Source organism: Podospora pseudoanserina, chromosome 1 (genome assembly GCF_035222485.1).
Source record: "Podospora pseudoanserina strain CBS 124.78 chromosome 1, whole genome shotgun sequence".
Taxonomy (NCBI): Eukaryota; Fungi; Ascomycota; class Sordariomycetes; order Sordariales; family Podosporaceae; genus Podospora; species Podospora pseudoanserina.
Genome location: NC_085920.1, coordinates 2,036,685 through 2,055,770, shown reverse-complemented (window position 1 = coordinate 2,055,770; position 19,086 = coordinate 2,036,685). Strand labels below are relative to the sequence as shown.

General features: G+C 53.1%; 6 protein-coding genes across 6 annotated transcripts; 2 read left to right on the top strand and 4 right to left on the bottom strand.

Annotated features, from left to right (window-relative positions):
* Positions 1 to 35: 35 nt before the first annotated feature.
* On the bottom strand, positions 36 to 620 carry QC764_105830 (uncharacterized protein; the record flags this gene model as incomplete). The annotated part of the gene is made up of 1 exon (XM_062941824.1): positions 36 to 620. One exon carries the CDS (start codon positions 618 to 620, stop codon positions 36 to 38), a length of 585 nt encoding a protein of 194 aa, XP_062804724.1.
* Positions 621 to 1,417: 797 nt separating this feature from the next.
* QC764_105820 (uncharacterized protein) lies at positions 1,418 to 3,937 on the top strand (the record flags this gene model as incomplete). Its single annotated transcript, XM_062941823.1, has 1 exon — positions 1,418 to 3,937. The coding sequence occupies one exon, from the start codon at positions 1,418 to 1,420 to the stop codon at positions 3,935 to 3,937; it is 2,520 nt and encodes an 839-aa protein (XP_062804723.1).
* Positions 3,938 to 5,017: 1,080 nt separating this feature from the next.
* QC764_0007090 (uncharacterized protein) lies at positions 5,018 to 6,303 on the bottom strand (the record flags this gene model as incomplete). The annotated part of the gene is made up of 2 exons (XM_062939811.1): positions 5,018 to 6,130; positions 6,209 to 6,303. The coding sequence occupies 2 exons, from the start codon at positions 6,301 to 6,303 to the stop codon at positions 5,986 to 5,988; spliced, it is 240 nt and encodes a 79-aa protein (XP_062804722.1). The 3' UTR covers positions 5,018 to 5,985.
* An 85-nt stretch (positions 6,304 to 6,388) lies between these two features.
* On the bottom strand, positions 6,389 to 7,456 carry QC764_105800 (uncharacterized protein; the record flags this gene model as incomplete). The annotated part of the gene is made up of 2 exons (XM_062941822.1): positions 6,539 to 7,456; positions 6,389 to 6,452 (listed from the first exon to the last, which is right to left on the bottom strand). Exons 1-2 carry the CDS (start codon positions 6,667 to 6,669, stop codon positions 6,389 to 6,391), a joined length of 195 nt encoding a protein of 64 aa, XP_062804721.1. The 5' UTR covers positions 6,670 to 7,456.
* A 1,520-nt stretch (positions 7,457 to 8,976) lies between these two features.
* Positions 8,977 to 12,463, bottom strand: QC764_105790 (uncharacterized protein). Its single transcript, XM_062941821.1, has 4 exons — positions 11,491 to 12,463; positions 11,385 to 11,429; positions 11,123 to 11,328; positions 8,977 to 11,070 (listed from the first exon to the last, which is right to left on the bottom strand). Exons 1-4 carry the CDS (start codon positions 11,614 to 11,616, stop codon positions 9,945 to 9,947), a joined length of 1,503 nt encoding a protein of 500 aa, XP_062804720.1. The 5' UTR covers positions 11,617 to 12,463; the 3' UTR covers positions 8,977 to 9,944.
* A 2,115-nt stretch (positions 12,464 to 14,578) lies between these two features.
* Positions 14,579 to 18,054, top strand: QC764_105780 (uncharacterized protein). Its single transcript, XM_062941820.1, has 3 exons — positions 14,579 to 15,568; positions 15,627 to 16,348; positions 16,414 to 18,054. The coding sequence occupies exons 1-3, from the start codon at positions 15,544 to 15,546 to the stop codon at positions 17,881 to 17,883; spliced, it is 2,217 nt and encodes a 738-aa protein (XP_062804719.1). The 5' UTR covers positions 14,579 to 15,543; the 3' UTR covers positions 17,884 to 18,054.
* Positions 18,055 to 19,086: the final 1,032 nt, after the last annotated feature.

Sequence of the window (19,086 nt, the reverse complement as noted above, 5' to 3'; positions counted from 1 at the left end):
AGCTCTACGCGCCTAGCTGCGCTGCCGTCCGACCTCTAACCACTCTTGTTCGATGAAAATGTCAACTGGGTGTTCTTGAACGGTATCAAGGCCAAGATGACAGCCTGAATATAATACGAAGTTCTGGTGACCACATCGTCTGTCAAGATGCCCACCGAACCGCTGTGTTGTTTGGAGTTTGTCTTCCCAAAAATCAGATCATCTGCGTGGCCCAACTCCATCCCTCCACCGATCAGATTGGCCGTTTCTTGAGCAACATAGTACGTTGCGGTGCGCGCCTTGCCGGTACGGCCCTCCTTGCTCTCCACGGCAATCCAAGCAAAAGACTGGAACGTCTCGCCCTCGGGGTTAACGCCTCCTTCCACACCCACCCAGAAGTCGGCATCGGGTTCAAGCGAGCGAGCGTTTTTTATGCGGTTGAGGGCACCTTGGAGGGTCTCTTGGTCTGAAAGTGGCTGGTCTGGCACGTCTGAGGGGACACTAACTCCAGATACTTGGTATGCTCCGCCGGGAAACATGCGCGTAAAGCCCTCGAGAACGGCACTGGTTTTGACGGGATTCAGCGAGGCAACAACGATTTTTTGCGGGGTTGCTTGGCTGGTGGCCTCCTGGGATGCCATGCTGACGGAGCTTGGAGTGGCTATGGAGTCGACTGCGAATAGAGTACTGGATGCCTTATGAGAAGATGGAAGTAAGCGAAACTGTCCGCAGCCGACGTCGATATCAAAGACGATTGTTGATCTGATTCAGGGGTCTCTGCTGGTCTTGTTGTTGTGGTGAAGCACAGTCTTACAGCTGACTAAACACCCAAGGTAGCTTTTTTGTCAGAGGGTTAGGGTCTGTTGTCTTCTTCTGTCCCACGTCACATGCCATCCCTTTCCCCAATATCAGGACTACGCTACGACACAACGAGAAACACATGGCTCATCAGCTCGTCAACTTCCATAGAGGCATCGGCGCTCCCACAGCATCAGAGAGCTTACTTCGAACCAGTTGCCTGCTTCAAGAGGCCTCAAGAGCCAATGGCAGTCTTGGCAGGCCCAAGCTCGCCACCCGGAGAGGCTGCGCAGCCCAACTCTTTGCCCGGGACCAGTGACGAGTGACGCGTTGCATCGCCTGCAGTCGTCACCGTCCCCAACGGGCCTTGCGCAACCACTCCACTGGAAATCCAGGCACCGCCCAACTTGTGCCATTGTCATCGGGCAAAGGTAGGGCGTCGTAGGTATTTAATACATCTCTGGTGTTCTCCTCTTGCTGTTCCTGTCCCGTGTGCCATTTCCCCCTATCAAGCCTCACAGCTGAGCCATAGCTGTTTGCGCATCTATCACCAAACTTTCCCTATATTTACCGACATATTCCATCATTATATCCAACTGTATAGCACACCTACCAGCATCCTATATACTTCTCGCTCGACATGGTCACCAGGCTAGAGGTCGCCCTGGACGCCCAGGAGCTGGCCGGAGACCAACGCGCTCTCCTCGATCTTATTGACAAGCTTCAGTTTGCCCAACTTGACAATGTCAAGCTCCCGCAGATCGTCGTCGTCGGCGACCAGAGCGCCGGCAAGAGCTCCGTCCTCGAGGCTATCACCGGCACCCCTTTTCCACGAGATGCCGGCGCCTGCACCAGATTTGCAACCGAAATCAGGCTGAGGAGGGCACCACAAGCCAGCATCACAGTGTCTGTCATTCCCGACAAGAACAGACCATTTCCCGAGCAGGAGAGGTTGAGGCAGTTTGGCGGAATGGTTAACACCAACATGCCGTTTGAGCAGCTCATGCGGTCGGCTGTCGACATGATTGCGCCAAAGAACATCCCCGGCCGCTTTGCTGCTCGAGATATCCTTGTGGTGGAGAAAAGGGGTCCTGATATGCCCCTTCTGACCCTCGTCGACTTGCCTGGCCTCGTTCGCAACGCCAACAACGACCAATCGCTCGAAGATATCCGAACTATCGAGGCCCTTTCCGATCGCTACATGAAGAGCTCTCGCACCATCATTCTGGCAGTCGTCGGCGGAAATTCCGATTACGTTCAAGCCCCTATTCTCACCAAGGCACGGCATTTCGATCCCAATGGGTCAAGAACCATTGGTGTGTTGACCAAGCCCGACCTTACCGAGTCGATTGGCCTCGAAGACAAGTTCATCGACCTCGTCATGAACAAGGACAAGAGAAACGATTTCCGCTTGGGCTGGTATGTTCTCCTGAACCCCGGACCCCGAGAGGCCGGCCAGCCATGGCCCACCCCGGAGGAGAGACGTCGGGTAGAGGATTCCTTCTTTAACAGCGGAAAATGGGCCCAAGTCCCACGTAACATCTGTGGCACAAGGGCATTGATGCAGAAGCTCAGCGTCCAGCTCCAGCTTCACATCGGAAAGCACGTCCATATCTTGCGCAAGCAGATCCAAAAGGCACTTGACGACACCAACGCCGAACTCGAATCCCTAGGCATCGGCAAGGACACCCCGGAGGAGATGCGGATTGAGCTCGTTGAACTCTTCTCGGCATCCAAGGAACTTGTCATTCCAGCTGTATACGGCTTCTACAAGAACCCTCCGAAGAAGACCTTCTTCAGAGTTACTGCCGACCCGAGAGGCACGCCAGCGCAGAACCTCCGCGCCCGTGCTAGCGAAGAAAATGACCGCTTTTCGCAAAGAATCAGGGCCCAGGGGCGCAAGCTCAACTTCGCCATGCCCCCCGCATCAGGAGACCTCGACGATCCTGCTCCAATTAACCATGCTAAGCGAGAGTTTGTGACTAGCGAGGTTGAAATGTTGCTACGACAGATCCGCGGTACTGAATTCCCAATGGACGCCAAACCCCGAGCTGTTTACATGCTCTTCCAAAGTTACTCGGAGAACTGGCCCAAGCTGGCCCAAGAGCACAAGGACAACCTAGGCGTTGTTTGCAACGAGTTTCTCGGCGAGCTTATCGACTATGCTTGGCCGAAGCGCATGCGCGAGCCGCTCCGGCGTCATTTCCTCGACCCCCAAATGAAGGCTCTGATGGCCAAAGCCCAGCGCGAACTGGATCTCCTCATGCAAGACCAGAACCTCGAGGTCCAACCCTACGACCCTGAGTACGAGGAGCGCTTGCGAGCCTGGCACATCGCCAGCTCACAAAATGGTGCCCGGTACACGGAAGCCGAAGAAGTGCTCGAGAAGATGCTTATCTACTATGAGCTCGCTGCCAAGACCTTCATCCGCAATACCATTGTCCAGGTTGTCGAGAGACATCTGCTTCAGGGCATGTACGGCATCTTCAACTCGGTCGAAGTCTTGGGCTTGAGCAACGAGATTGTCGAGGCTATCGCTGCCGAGAACAAGGAGACAAGGGATCGGAGACAGACATTGAAGGTCCAGAAGAAGGCCATCGAAGAGGCCAAGGATATCTGTGCCAGTCTTGCCATGCGCAAGGAGCTCAGGGCATACGCCGAGGATGCACCCGAAGATGGCGAGTCGACGTCCGATGATGAGGCTCCCAAGCCAGTACGTCGAAGCACCAGCAAACGGTCAAGACGCTCGCGACAGCCCTCCAGTGGGGAGTTCACGCCACAGCCGCAACCAAGCAGAGGGTACGATGACAACACTAGATACTCTCAGCCCCCCTCCCAGGCTCCTCCACCACCATCCACTCATGCCCCGAGTACCACTTACGGGCCCATCAGACCGGAAGTGACTGTGGAGACTGATCATGTTCCAGACACTGGATACACGACACGGCCACCTCAGGCAGCGCCTCCTCCGCCTCCCCGGCCGGGAAAAGTGAGGGATGAAGAAGGTCGCGCGTATTCTCCAACCTCGACTACTCGCACCCCGCGGGGCGCTCCCGAGCAGTACTACACTAATGGCGGAGGTTATTCCCCGAACCATCCCTTCGGTAACGATGCTGTGGAGTTTGAGGCCTCGAGAAGGAGAAAGCCTGTAAGGAGTTAATCAACATGGGTCATTCGAGGAGCTGTTTTCTGGTAATTCCGGTGATTAATGGGTTTGGGCAATGACGGATGGTCACTGACCGATTGGTGGCCTCAGGATGTAGACGCCTGACCGGTCAGTCAGACGAGCTGGAGTTTAGAATGGGGTTACGTGCTTATTGTTGTTTAGATACCTTGGATTGATGCCTTATGAAGAATGACAATTGTTTCAAGATCTTGAGATGATGTTTCATGACAAGTGCGTGGCTACTGTTCCCAGTGGGATGAATACAAACCTCCGTTTGCTGGGATACCTGTCCAGCTCTTAAAGGCAACATCATCTGCGTGCTCATGCAACCCCTTCCACGTAACGACCACGGTTGCCTTCGACTTCATTGTATTTAGGCATCTGCTCTGGGACATATCACTACCCATTTCTCATCAACATCGAGATTTGTTTTGTTCATCTTCGACTGCCAATTTGTTTACGTCTCGGCAACATGACTCCAACATTGAATTCACTCACTTCAAGCCTCATCCGACTGACGGATGTCTTCGTCAACGCCATCCCGGCGACATTTCATTCTCCTCACTCCCCTTCCGACCCCAATACCCAAAAGTCGCTCGCGAATGAGTACTCGGTCCAATTCCACGACGGCCCTGATCTCTCTCATGAGCAGTTTCTTGCCCATACCGTGGGTATTCACGCCACGGCGCAAAAATTCTCAACAGCCGTCCAATCAATACGCCGGTGTCATCCGGCACTTCAACATCGGATCCGGGTTTCGAGCCTTCCATGGACATTTTCACCCCGAGCACGTTGAGCAGCTCAAGCAGCTGGACTTTGTGAGACAGCTTGCTCATTTCCAACCATCAAGAGCTCTACTGACAACAACAACAACAACAACAACAACAACAACAACAACAGATCAAGCGCGTTGAACCAACGCCCTAGTCACCACCCAAGCCAATACCATCTTCCATCTCCTCGCGCCGACCAACTCCAAAAGAGACAGCAACACCAATGAGGCACCCCCCAAAGCCCCCCATTTCAACCTCAAAAACCCACGTCCAACCAGCCCAAAACTGGGGGCAATCTCGCCTGCTTTGTGTCCTGATGCGATTACTGTTGCGGCCACGGACCAGAATGGTACCAGAGCTGGGTTTTCCAGTTATGGGAAGGGGGTTGATATCTTTGCTCCCGGGGTGGACGTCATGTCGGCTGGGTTTGGAGATAATCATGCCAGTGCGGCGATGAGCGGGACGAGCATGGCTGCTCCGCATGTTGCTAGGTTGGCGGCGTATTTCATGATGGTCTATGGGGCTCATACGCACGAGGAGGTGAGGCAGAGGCTCATGGATGCTGCTCTCACGCACGTGGTCAAGGACGAGGGAAGAGGGAAGTGCAGATGCATTGGCGTATAATTGAATTGATTATTCGGGGGGGCCGGTGGGGATTGGTAAACGCTCACAACAAACTAGGCATGTCTAGACGGACTGGATCAATATAGAATGGTACAATGTGTATTGATACAAAAAAATGATTCCAAGGGTGCAACCTGGGCCACAGCCTTTTCCTTTCTGTCCCTCTTCCATACATCACCGATATCGTCAATTTTACCCACACCTTCGTTGCCAACCCATAATACTCCTTTCTTCAGAAAAGTGATTTCATGAGGACAATCTGGCTGGTTTGAGATCCTCGTTCCAAGGATAGTACTGACGAGATCCTAGGCCAGAGGGTACCCGCGACACGCACCCAGTCCTCTGCCGACGAAACCAGGCATTGGAAGTTGACTGCAACGAGTTCGTTGTGGCACCCCATGACGACTTGACTGGGACATGGTTGTCAAGGCGGTGGAGGTGATGTTCCGGAGAGGAGCGGTGGAGGTGCTGTTCTGGAGAGGAGCGGAGGATGAGCGCCCAAAGTGTCGCAGGGCAGAAGGGGCTCGAAAGGAGAAGGAGCTGGCAAAGATCCAGTACAGGTTGTTTGGGTGCCGATGTCAAGTCTCTGGAAATCCGGGGAGGACAGGACCGGACTGGTATAGGAGTAGCGGTCGCGATAATGGGTTACCGTCTGCTCGTTGTGGAGATATAAGAATAGGATCCGGCCTCGTGGTCCCAGGGCCGAGAGGCGTGACGGGCATGAAGTACCGGCGTGGGGAAAGCAGAGAGAAAGAAACCGAGGAAAGGTACATTGCTTGGACGAATGGTGCTGTGTCAAGGAGTGTCAGTCAGACCAGCTCGCACTAGGCCAACCCCCGGAAGAGATGATGAACTGAAAGTGACGAACCAAAACATGTTAAGCAACTCCTTCTCCGGTCCTATCAGAGGCACCAGCTGCTTGAATCCAGACACAGAGTCCACAGAAAGAACACCAACACCCATCTCAAAACATAACAGGCCTCCCACAAAGTCTACCTATCCGACACCAAGACGGCCCTCCCAAAATTAACCAAAGAACACATCTGTCCTAGTGTGGCTTGGAGCAGTCGTCACAGAGGTCGCCGGCGTAGGGGACAGCAGCACCACAGGAGCTATCGTGTCAAAATCAAAGATATTAGCGACTGTCCAGTCGACATTGAAAAGGAGATCAATGACGGAAGGGGACTGAGTGACACACCAAGTCTTGCAGGAACAGAGGCGACTGGACTCATGACCGCTGTGGTACTTCCACTCGTAGTCGGGAGGAATCCGAGATTTCTCGCCGGCAGCGGTGGATGAAGAGGAGCTGCTGAAATTGGAGGACGGCATTTTGAGAAGTATGATTTGATATGCCGTGATGCTGCTGCCAGAGAGGTGATGAAGTATGCCTGTAGTATACTCTGAAGAGTGATATGATACAGTTGAAGTGGTGATTGATTTGTTTGTGGTTGGAAAAGAGTGAAGAGGGGAGAGAATATGAGAATAGAGCAGAAAACTGAGGGGTTTTTAATGGTACGTTTGAGTTCCGATTCTTGTGGGTTCTTATGGCTGAATCTTCTGACAAGAAGGGAGGAAGAAAGGTGCACTACCTGAGGGAAAGGGAAGGAGTAGTTGAATCTTACAATGATGCCCTGGTCTGGTGAGTGCTCTCATAGCCCGACGCAGCTGTCAGGTCCCACACAGTTGTCCGGTCTGGCAGTAGGAGTGCCTCTTCTTGCACTTTGGTCCAGCCAATGGCTTCGATTTATTTCAACGGCGGCAGCCAATCCACTGTCGAGGTGATGATGAATATGGTCCAAAGGGGCAGTCGATGTGAAGGACTGACCAGGGTCCTCTGGGATTACAGCAGCGGTGAAGCCCTTCCGGAACGGTTCCATTCTGGCCGCCTTCTTTCTTGCCTTGTGCCTGTGCGCTGCTTTGAAATCTCGTGACTCATGAAAGGCCATCGTCTTATTCGTCAGCTCGTTCTGCATCAAACACCCCCAGCTGCGCCCGACAGCAGGGAGACGTTGTAGAGGCGTTGGACGGTGAATCCTATTTTCATCCGACACCAATGGCATTCCCTACGCATATTGATATGTATGTGGTGCGGCACCCAGAATCAGCTCACCAACTGTGCCGATCGAGCCATGCCGCTGAATCTCGGGTCGGTCAGAATATGCAGGCGAGGTTTATCATTTGATGATACCTACCTACCTGGCTCCTACCTCAAGTCAGTGGAATGAAGACCACCAGGACCATCTCCCCCGTCGGGCATCGGTGAGAAAGGGGCTCGGGTGGTGTGGCTGCTGCCGGTCCTACAACCTGCAGCTATCTGCAGGGACAAGCACTCCTCCGCAGCACTCTCCCGCCCGTCATCGACCATTAATCGTCTGTGTCTGGCTTGGTGATCTCAGCATGCATCTCGAGTAGTCAATCAGGTGTCAGGACAGCAGAAAATCTCAAACCCGGCCAGCCTTGACAACAACTTCCTGCGGACAACGCGTGTCAACGGTGCCTCATCCGAAGTGAGCCTTGCAGAGAGCAATACACTTCAAACGTGGGGGCCTCGAAAGGCAAGCACTGATCGGGCATCAAACACAATCAAAGGCCGACATATTTCAAACTGGGCCTCCCTTGGCACGCAGCCCGTATTCCGTCTTTGTTTCCTTTTCATGATTTTTTATTTTATTTTTGCGACTTCTTGCGCGGTGACACAAACGTCACTGGATGTTGAGACATATACTCGCCATACAGAGACGTCCTGGACATTTGTGCCCCTCAGAAGAGGACCGCCGAAAGGCGCCAGTCCGGGCAACCAAGGCCAAGGGACATCGTGGGATGGCCACGGTAACACAGCACACAGCAGGGCACACCAAACTGCAACCTCGCCAGACACGATTGAGCAGCACCCAAGACCTGCCTCTGAACCAGCAACACAAACCATCATGGCAGCCCCATGTCCGCGCTCTGCCACAGAGCGTCAACAGACTCCGCTGAATCGCCCTCCTGCCCGTCTTCCCAGCAAGTCCAGTGTTACCGCGCCCGCTTGTCAACGCACAATGTCGCTGCTGTGCCCGGCGCTCGAGCTTTGTGGTCTTTGATCTTAGTCAAAAAGGTCAGAGACGTTACAATTACCCCTGAAACGACCGCCACCATCCTTGCTTCCTGGCAGTCGGGCAGCCAGCCTGAACAGCAAATGCAACTCTTACTGTCCGTGTAGCTACCTACCATGGGTACCCGTTCGACTGCGTCTCGATGGCGAGAACCGCAGCTGCGCCTTTTTGACGTATTCACCTTGGCTGCAAACCCCGAGACACCACGCGTGTTCGATCGACGGACAGGTTGAAAGTTCAGCTCTTGGCTTGGCGCTACCGTTTTCCTACCAGGTACCTATTCCATGCCGTCGGCAAGCTCGGCATTTTCTTCCCTACCCCTTTTCCCGCCGACCGCCAGGTCCAACAACGGCCCAAACCGACGGCAACGACGGCCGTACGATATCAGAAAGAGACATTGAACAAACACCACTCTTCTGGCATGCGCACGCATAAGACCGACGGAGGAGCCGATGCAGTTGTAGGTGCCGCCGTATGCGGAGGACTGGCACAACAGAAAGCAGCTCACCTTGTTTTGGCAGACGTCATTCACAGGCTGTCTCCTTTCGACCGGGCCGCGAGCCTCTTTATTTACAAAACGGGCTAAGCAAGCTGTCTCCTCAGGTTGGGCAGTAGTAATCTCAAGACTGTACTACTAGCCATGGCAAGCTGTTACCCCTCAAATCTGATGGTCTCCCGTCAGGAGTAATCCTCCGCACACTGAACAAACCCACACCTGGATGCTGGGTAGGTTGTATCCCATCAAACCATACATTCCCTGAGGACCAATGCGACTTTCTTCTTCTTGAGTGAAGAGAAGTTTACAACACCTCCCAGAATTTACACCACCAAAGCCATACCGCAACCAAGCAATCACCTTGGGTGCAGCTAACATGTGCACCTATTCTCCCGTCATGTTTCCTACCGTCACTCTCTCGGCCAACCTGAGTACCTGAGTTCTTCCCGAACCGAAACCTCTTTCTCCCAACCTGTCCTACACATGCCCTCTGTACAACTAGCCAGTGGGAAAACCACATGTCGTGCTTTCCGACGTTACCGTCCCTCTCCAAACTGAGGGATTCACATCCACATGTGATGCCTCCAATTTTCCCCGTCTGGATACAGGACCACCAGACCCTCTCAGCTCACAACTGTGGACCGTGTGACTGTGACCTGTGACTGCAATCTGCGTAGCGTCAGTCAAGCAGACTTGACTTCACATGTGCAGAGAGAGAGGGGAGTCCATAAAGATAGATGGTGGTTGTGTCATGATTGCTCATGTATAAAACTGTAAAATAAAATAAAAAGACAGAGCGAACAAAAAAAGAACCACTCCATTTTTTTTACTGCCGCGGAGAAATAATACCAGATAAAAAGGCCCAAAATATTTCGAATGTGCGGTGAAAGGTGTTGAAGCCTCAAGACACAACAGGCAATGCCTACCAGCAACCAAAAAAAAAAAAAAAAAACAGCAAAATGGTATCTTCATCGTCTTCCACCTCTCCCTCTCCCTCCCTTCATTCAACCTCCTCAAACCGTATAAATAAAATCCGGCCTCCTGTCTCCTAATCTCTCCATCTCCTTCTCGCTCATCCCCTCCACCAGGTAATCCCTCTCCCCCCTCAACCGTTTCGCATTCTCCCTCCTCAACAGCACCGTCATCAACACCGACCCCCCAAAAAGGAAGACCGCCATGTACGCAATAATCACCGCGTGTCCCTCCACAAATCTCGGCCCGTTGAAGAAGATATTACTGCTCACCACCCCGTTCAGATTTCCCCACCCAATCACAAACCCCATCACCACCCCCCTCTTGTAAACCCCCTCGGTGTTGTTTGCCATCCACGAGATAGTGTTCGATATGCAAGGGTAGATCCCCAACGCTCCGAGAAACGTGCCGACATACTTGACCGCTGCATCCTCGCTCGCCAGTAACATTGCGAACCCCGCCACCCCCAAGACTGAGACCAGAATGTTGCAGAGGCCTCTCTGTCTTGTCCTGTCGGCGATGAAACCGATAACAACCGTCAGGATAGCAGCTGCTGCATACGGGGGCACGCTCATAAGCTGCGCTCGAATGACAGACGTGTTCCAACCCATATCGCTGATAATCGTCGGCAGGAACAGAGAAAACGCGTAAAGCGGCATGTCACACCCCATGTAAATCACCATCCCGAGCCACATCTTCCAATCCTTCAGACTCTCCCACAGCGCACTGTTGGTGTACTTTTCATTCTCCGCCGAGCTTTGCTTGTCAAACTTTAGCCTCCTGACAACTCTCGCTCTGTCGACTTCAGACAAGAACTTGGCTTCGGTGGGAAAGTCGTAGACTAGCCAGAAGGACATGATACCGACGATGATGGTAAGGAGGCCCTCCAGAATAAAAATCCAGGCCCAGCCTGGGAGGCCAGCGATGCCGTGCATATTTTCGATGGCAGCAGCGAGTAAACCACCGAACGAGCCGGACAAGGCAGCTGCCGAGAAGAAGACGGCAGCGCGTAGGCCAAATTCAGAACGCTTGTACCAGCACGAGAGGTAGTAATTCACGCCAGGGAAGAGGCCCGCTTCAGTGAGGCCGAGGAACCAGCGGGCGCACATGAGGCCGGACCAGTTTTTGACGAAGCCCATTCCTAGCATGCTTGCGCCCCAGAGCACCCTGATATTGATTGTCAGAGTGGTACAAAGAAGTAGATTTGACCGGGACTCACATGATGATGGGGATGAAGACCGAGGGCCGGTATCGTTTTAGCATGATATTGGTGATGGGTTCAAAGACGGCGTACGACACAAAAAAGATGGTGAGGGTGGCATTGTAAGACGAGACGGTGAGGCCGAGGTCTTCAGAGAGACCGGCGATTTTGGCATTGCCAATGTTCGTTCTGTCGAGAAAGGCGAGGAGGTAAAGGAAACAAAGCTGAAATTGCGGTTAGTCTTGTTCAAGGCCGAGTGAAGGAGTGACAATGGAGTTACCCAGGGCATCAGTTTCTTATCTAGCTTCCAGAGTAACTTGCGGTCCTGTATGATGGTTGTTAGCGCTAAATTGACTGGAAAATACATGACTCAAGTCAATTCTTACCACTTCGGCCTTCTCGGCCGCCGTGAGATGGGCGTCTGGATCTTCTGGAAACTCCATTCCTTCGTCGTGGCTTCGCTGAGCCTCGCTGATGGAGTCTTTCTCTCTGTCGTCACTCATGCTAATCATCTGCTCCAGGACTAGCCTTTCTTTTGATGTGACGATGTCGTTGGCTGCTGTGAGAGCCCAGATTGTGTTAGCCGACACAAACTATCAAGTTTGATTTGAAACGACGGTCCAGTGGACCGGAAAGACGGGATTCAGCCGGGCTTTGAGCAACGGTGCTTGAAAAGTACGCTACCGTTGATGGTGGGAGGGCAATGAATCATGAATAAGAGGAACGAGCGGGAATCAATTGCTTGGATGGTGCGGGATGGGAGTTATGTATTTAATGTTCAAAGTCAGACGGCGGAGAAGTGAGGGGGGGAAGTCACGAACCCATGGTGTCCATTTTTTTCCCCCAGCAGAAAACAGATTCTGGTTGGTGTGGAGTGAAGGCGTCAGTCTCAACTTCCTCTTCCAGTCACTTGACCGTTATTCGTTGACGTATTGTCCGCTCTATTGGATGCGGGGGCCACACCGATATCACCGAGCGGGCGATCAGCGCGATGCACTCCCGAATATCGAAAAGGATCTCTGTTCCGGGTCTTTCTGTCGGGAAGTGAGGCCACAAACGACCAATCCCAGCGTGTCTCTGTAAGCAGAAGGTGCAGAGAGGGTGGTGTTTGGCGTGCAGGAAATGCTACGTGAGTGTTATCAAGGTGTGGTGGTGTTGGGATGGCAAGCGAGCAGCTGGTTCGTTAACACGCAATTGGTCGATCTGTCACCTCGTGGAGCCTGGGGATGCCGTTATACCGTCGAGACAACGATGCATGACCGGAATTGAGTTGCGGAGGAGGCTTTCAACTGCTGAAGCATGTTATATGTATGGCGCTGGCACCAGACGCCACGGACGGATGCCACCCTCCACAGGACACCACTGCCCGTCCGTGTTTCTCCACTGAGAACCAGCGACAGGGATATCGCAAACCTCAATATACTGGCTCCCGGCATGGACGAAGCTGGCTTTCTCGGTATCCCTGCCAGCCAGTCCTTTCGTCTGCGCATGTTCCCGAACAGCCAAGTCCAATAGACCGCGCCCCCCTCCCCCTCTTGTTGAGAAGCAGAGCGACTTAGAACGACCCCGAAGTGTGTCTCCAAACCTCTGATGCAGCTGCAGAACCAAGAGCCCATGCCCGAAAGCGCCTTTACACGCCCCCGCTCTCTTTGCCGGCTTCCAGTGAACGAGACACAGCATCCGAACGCCGAGAATTCGGCCATTGGCCTACGAGGTGAAGGTTTCTAGAACCGTTGGAAGCGTCGTCAGGCGGCCACAGAGCAGGGATCGTAAATTAACTTGTGTGTCTTTCCGAAGCGGTGATGCTTGTAGCTTCTCCGAATATCATGGTCATATATTGCTTCTGGTTCTCTGGGAGCTACCTGGGGCCGGCCAATACCCTAATATCGACGCCTCCTGGGGCACCCGAGTTCGCAGCGGTAATCACACGCATGCCAGATTGACGAGTTCCAAAGATAGCGCGACCCTGGACCTTGACTGGGCGTCATAGTGTCTCACTCGACCGGTTCCCAGCAAGACAGATCAAGGTACTGTGTCACAAGATTTTGGCTCCCACCAGTTTCCCCCCCCTTACTGAGAATCAAGACATGCCCACTCGCAGAGCCTTTTACGGCCTTTACCACGGTAGGCTGCCCCAGCACGTACTTGAGAGTTCCGGAGATAAAGCGGTCGTGACCCAGATCCAGCGCCGTCTATGGGAAGCTGCTGTCTCTCCATCTTGTCAGCTTTCACCAGACTCACATTGCGCCCAGGTCCCCAGGAACCGGCTCCGATAGCTTACCGGGGAGAAAATTGGAGCTGGACAAGAGTTCAGCCACCGAGTCTATACCCCGCATGCTTCTGCATGTCTTTTACCTCAGCACCGTACCAAGGTCAGGTAGCTACCTGGATACCTTGGGTCGGTTCCACTGTTCAATGTGGCCATTTTCCAGACCAGACTACGGTAAGCAGCCACCAGTCGACAACAAAGGCCTATTGGGCAACAGCATGAAGTAGATTGGTAGAAAGGACCAACAAGAGAACGGCAAAATAACTATATCTGCGCTGGCATAGCGCGCTGTATGCTTTGGATGTGGGTGACCTACCACGGCGACTCCGAGAGGCTTCATCCTAGCATCACGTCTGAATATGGAGTAGGTGTCCTATTGTTCTGGACGGGAGACTGAGTGAATCTCTAGGAAATGAGTTCCCCGCAGTTGCTCTTTGAAGCCGTGGTCAACCTCAAATCCTTGCTACACCTGTCTAACCATCAGAGCGCAACCAGCACCCCCCCTCGTGGACGTGGGCTTGCCGGGAGATTGTCGATGAGCAACAATGGGCAGACTAATGCGAGACTCTGCCTTTGCTTCCGGCGAAAGACATGGCCATGAGGCAAGTGCCCGGTAGGACTGCCTCCCTGCGACCTTGCCCACGTGTCTGCTGAGATGGAGAAATTAGAATGGACTGCCTGCTCTTCAGGGGGGGTCTGATAACAGACACTTGGCAGAGGTCAAAAGAGGAGACAGATCGTCTCGATGCCAAGGTTGGTAAGCATCTGCCAAGACGGGAAGATGTTCGGAATTACTTCTGCGAATTCTTGCCCAGACGGCCGAGGATTCGCCAATCGGCTCTCTGCAAGCCACACATCTGGCTTGGCACGCCCCGCGCCCATCGGAGGCGCCTCCGTAAGTCCCCCAGTGTCCATCCGCTCTTTGCTTCTTCCATTCCAGGAGCGGAATATGCGCCGTGGTGTCGTGAGTGTTGCAGAGCTGAGGTAAGGAGGTTTTGACAGGTTGCATCCGCTAGGAGAAATTCAGGTGATTGAGCTGCGACATGCCGACTTGACCGGTGGAAAGACGCATAGGGCGGCCAGGAAGTCGCAGGAAGCGCAGGGAGAAAAGCAGGCAGGCATTTCCACGAAAAGTAGCAGACCACCCTCACCGCTCCACGACGGCACCACTCGGGCTCCCGAGAGTCGGACTTCAGCTGTCGGATGTGGGGCCCTTCGGTGGCCGTCTCGGGGGCATGATGTTGTGTCACAGTGGCCGCATCCTCTTTGCATGCTCTAGTCTTCATCAAACGACCGGCAGCATGTGTATGTATGCCGGTAAACAAAGAGCCAAGCATGCAGAGCGCCGGTCACGATTCGAGTTTGTTGTCCGTGGGGCTTTTGGTGGTTGCTGATGGTGACAGTGAGGGCGTCCTCGGCGTTCCTGGCGTTCTGCAGGAGGCCAAACAGCAATCCTGTGATTTGTAGCAGCAAACCTTATGTGACCTCATGTCAAGTCACGTTTTGGACGCCACTCTTCGGCAACCCCGGGGCGGACGTCTTGTCATTGCTGGCGAAAAGACGAAAGAATGCAAAATATCCCATCCACTCGTCAAATTGAAAAATAACAAACATGGGTTCCAACCACCCTCTGCCACCTACACCATGCAAGCACCGAGTCTGCGGACGCAAAGATCACAAGGTTGTCTGAACCCATGTCTTGTTATTTTCCAATTTGACGTGTGGATGGGATATATGTGAGAGTGATGAGAGGTGTGTGAGCTTGAAGTCGATGAGCTGAGAGTTGAGATGAGTGAGATGAGATTTGTCTTGGAGGGTTGATGAGTAATACTCTCACTACCTAAGCCTAGACCAATCAAAACTGCCAAAGGGGTGGGTCTCGCTTACTGGTTGGTGAGAAGCCATCTGATCTGGTGAGAATGATTATGACTAAACCTGAGTGAAATGAACCAACAAACGAAAAGCCCCGAGACAACCATCTTCCTTTATAGCCTTAGCCATCATCTTTAGAAGATAGTGACTGTTTTTCGCCTTAGTTGGCGGCTGCCCGCCCTGCTTCGGACCCGCTTACTCGCGGCCCGACCCTGGCTTCGGCTATCCGAAGTGAGGAGGAGTCTGATCGTTCCCGGGCGCGCCGGCCTACTGACTTTTTGCGCAGTTGAACGCTGCCATGACGAAGACGGTGTGCATTGTTGGTTGGTCACCCGGACTGTCCACACTATAGTCTTTATGTTGATGCTAATATTTTTTCAGGGGCCGGGCCTTCGGGTCTCGTGGCCGCCAAGTCTCTTCTCCACGACGTGCCCAGGGGCACTTTTGAGGTCACCATTGTCGACTCCCAACCTCGACTGGGGGGTCTCTGGCCATCCCAGAAGGACGACAATGGTGGCCTCATCCATCCTCTCATGGTCGCCAACCAGAGCAAACACACCGTCCAATTCAGTGATCTCGCTTGGCCCGAAGATGCCCCTGAGTTGCCGCAAGCGTGGCAGGTTGGCCAGTATCTAGATCGGTACTACAAAGCGTACTGCCTCGCGGCAGAGCTATGCCTAGAAACTCACGTTGAGAGGACCGAGAAAACTCGTTCTGGATCCTGGCGTGTTTGGACTCGCTCAAAGGATGGGACTCTGGGAGAACGTCCCTTCGATTATCTCCTCGTTGCTTCGGGCTATTTTGGGAAGCCAGCAGTCCCTGGGTCCGACGTGATTCCTGAGCATCCCGAAGTACCCGTCATCCATAGCAGCAAGTACCGAAATCTAAAGGATTTGCTTGGAGGAGGTAATCCCAAAGGGGGCAAGATTCTTGTTGTCGGAGGCCAAATGTCAGGCGTCGAGATTGCCGGCACCATTGCTACACACTTGTCTTCTGCCACGAACTCGCCTGGAGCAAGCCCAATAGCGAACCCTGAGAAATACTCTGTCCATCACATTATTCAAAAACCGGTCTGGGTAATGCCAATGTTTCTATCACCAAAGGTACCTATTCATTCCATGTTGTTGGAGAACTGGGAGAGCAAAACTGATACATGTGTACTAATCAGGCAAGCTCACCGGCACCCCCCTTCCTGCCGTTGGACTTGGCGTCCTATAACCTCTCCAACCGTCCCCACCCATTGACGAATACGCAAGGCCACATTACGGAGGAGTCAGCAATTCGAACCAGTTCCCTTTACGAAACTGCTCTCGGAACAGACCAGTCCATCTATTCCCCTGCACTCGCCTTCACCCACAAGGACCATGCCAACCCACAGTTCATAGCAGTCAGCGACAACTACAACGAGTTCGTTCGGTCAGGCCTCATCACTGTGACCCAGGGCAAACTGGACAAGCTTTCCGGTCATGAGGCTATCATCTCGCCAACAGGGGACAAAGTCGACGACATTGTAGCAGTGGTTTTGGCGACTGGCTTCAAAGCATCTGACTCAATCTCCTTTTTACCGCAGGAAGAACTGGAGACGCTTTCTCTTTCTCCAGACGATCTGAACAACACCGTTGCGTTGGCATTCCATGGCACATATCACCCTTGCATTTCCAACCTTGGATTCGTGGGATTCTACCGATCTCAATACTGGGGTGTGATGGAGATGCAAGCTCGATTTGTCACGACTCTCTGGAACGCCGGCGGATCAGGATCTGTTGCTCTGACCCAAGCCCTGAAACAAGCTTTGGACAAGGACAAGTCTATTCAACGGACGGTCGCACTTCGGGACGACCCACGAGCATCTCAGTTCCCCATGGGAGACTACGCCTGGCTCATGCAAGAATTTGCCACAGCATTGGAAATGGAGCGTGTGGACCATCTCGGTGCTATGCCCGCACTCCCCCCTGCTGGCAGCGAGATGAACATTCTGACTCCGGCGCGATATCCATCGAAGAGGCTTAACGAGTTTCAGCAGCCGGAATTCACCAAATCTCTAAAGCAGACCGAAGCAACAGTATGGGCAGGTGTATCATCTGGCAAATTTGTCGCAAAGGCCGTGTTTCGGTCTCTACTGGGAGAGTGGAAGCTGGAGAGGAAACTCACAAGCAAGCTTCCCAGTCACCCTAGCGGTCATTTCAGCGGTACGGCCAGTTTCTTGCTCCGGGAGGGCACAAGAGATGGTCGCGAAGCCGAATTCGACAAGATTGTCCAAGAAGGCGGTGATATCGGCATGGAGTACCTGTACATCGAAGAAGGCGACTTTGAGGCCGACAGCGGCTTCACCTTCCGAGCCACTCGTCGCTACATTTGGCGCTACAACGAGAACAAGGACGAGCTCAGTGTCTGGTTTGCGAAGACGGATGATCAGAAGAGGGCCGATTACCTCTTTCACAAGGTGGAATTTACGGTGCCAAAGGACGATAACGAAAAGAGCTGGAAGGCGACGGCTGGACACATGTGTATCAAGGATTATTACGACGTCAAGTATGACTTTCGCTTCAAGGCGGTCAACCTGGTGGATTGGAATTTGGCGTACACTGTCAATGGCCCGCAGAAGGATTACACGATCGATGGCACCTACACCCGTTGATACTTTTGTACATACCTAGAAAGATTGTCAGCTCCTGTCCTGAATTTTACGAGCACAATCCTCAAATACTGGCTTCTTGGGCGGCATGCGATGAACATGAGAGGTGAACTCGCATAAGGTAAGTTAGTTATCTTTGCGCCAAGCGGTTGCGATGAGATTTCAACGGTTCCGAGCATTTTCTACCTCCAAAATAGCATGTTTGCCTTATAGTCCTGTCTCGAGGCTTGCAGCAACGTCAGCCCACTGCCCGTCAACGGATTCGGGCACAGCACCACCACCCATCTGACTGGTCGAGTTAACAACCCAACTAATGCAGGTACTTTGGAGACTAATGCAAAGCTATCACCATTGGTCGCAAGCCTTCTCCAAGGATGACAAAGTTGGTCAAACAAAGCATCCATCCAGTCAAGGCGGGAAAGATGCCTACCTACCGAATCGACAGCCCTAAACTTTGGTCTTCAACTCTAGGAAAATGGCAGCAAACTACAGGGATACTCCCGAGTTGGAATTGCATCGGAACACAGCAGTCCCAATTCTGTTGCCGATCCATGGAGCTGGACTCGGACAGGAGAATTTTACCCTGGCTCGGTGTTTCTTCTCCGACATGGAGTCACGATCAATGGCAGCTGAAGAAAAGACAGGAAGACATCTCGGAAATGTGACTCTCACGGTTGAGAAGAAACAGTCAAGGACAAGGACGGGAAACAAGACAACATCAGAACCATCGCTTCACCGGAAGGCCGAGGATATGCCTGTGCCTTGTGCCCAGCTCGATGCGCTGTGTCGCATGGCGACGGCAGCCAAGCCGGGATCCCACTCTACATAAATCAATAGAAAATGCAGTCTGTCCCGAATACCCTGCCCTGCCTCTTCTTTTCCTTGATCCTCAGACGCTGGATCGACCGAAGACAAAAGATGGCCATCGAACGAGAAGTGAAATGCGGAACATCAACTTGCTTGGTTGCAGTGCCTGAGTTTTCATCCAAAGTAGGAGGCACCCAATCGATGAAGAGCATCGCTCCAAGAGGGACGAAGGAGTCAGGTCGACGGCCGTTGCTTGCGCTGCCCCTGTCTGTGCGAACGCGGGTGTCCGATCGCTTCACGCAGAAATCAAGTTCCACAACACTGCATCAAGGTCCATTTATTTTGCCTCAGGCCTTTCTGACCGGAGAGCGACAGCACAGAGATCCATATTTCATCTCA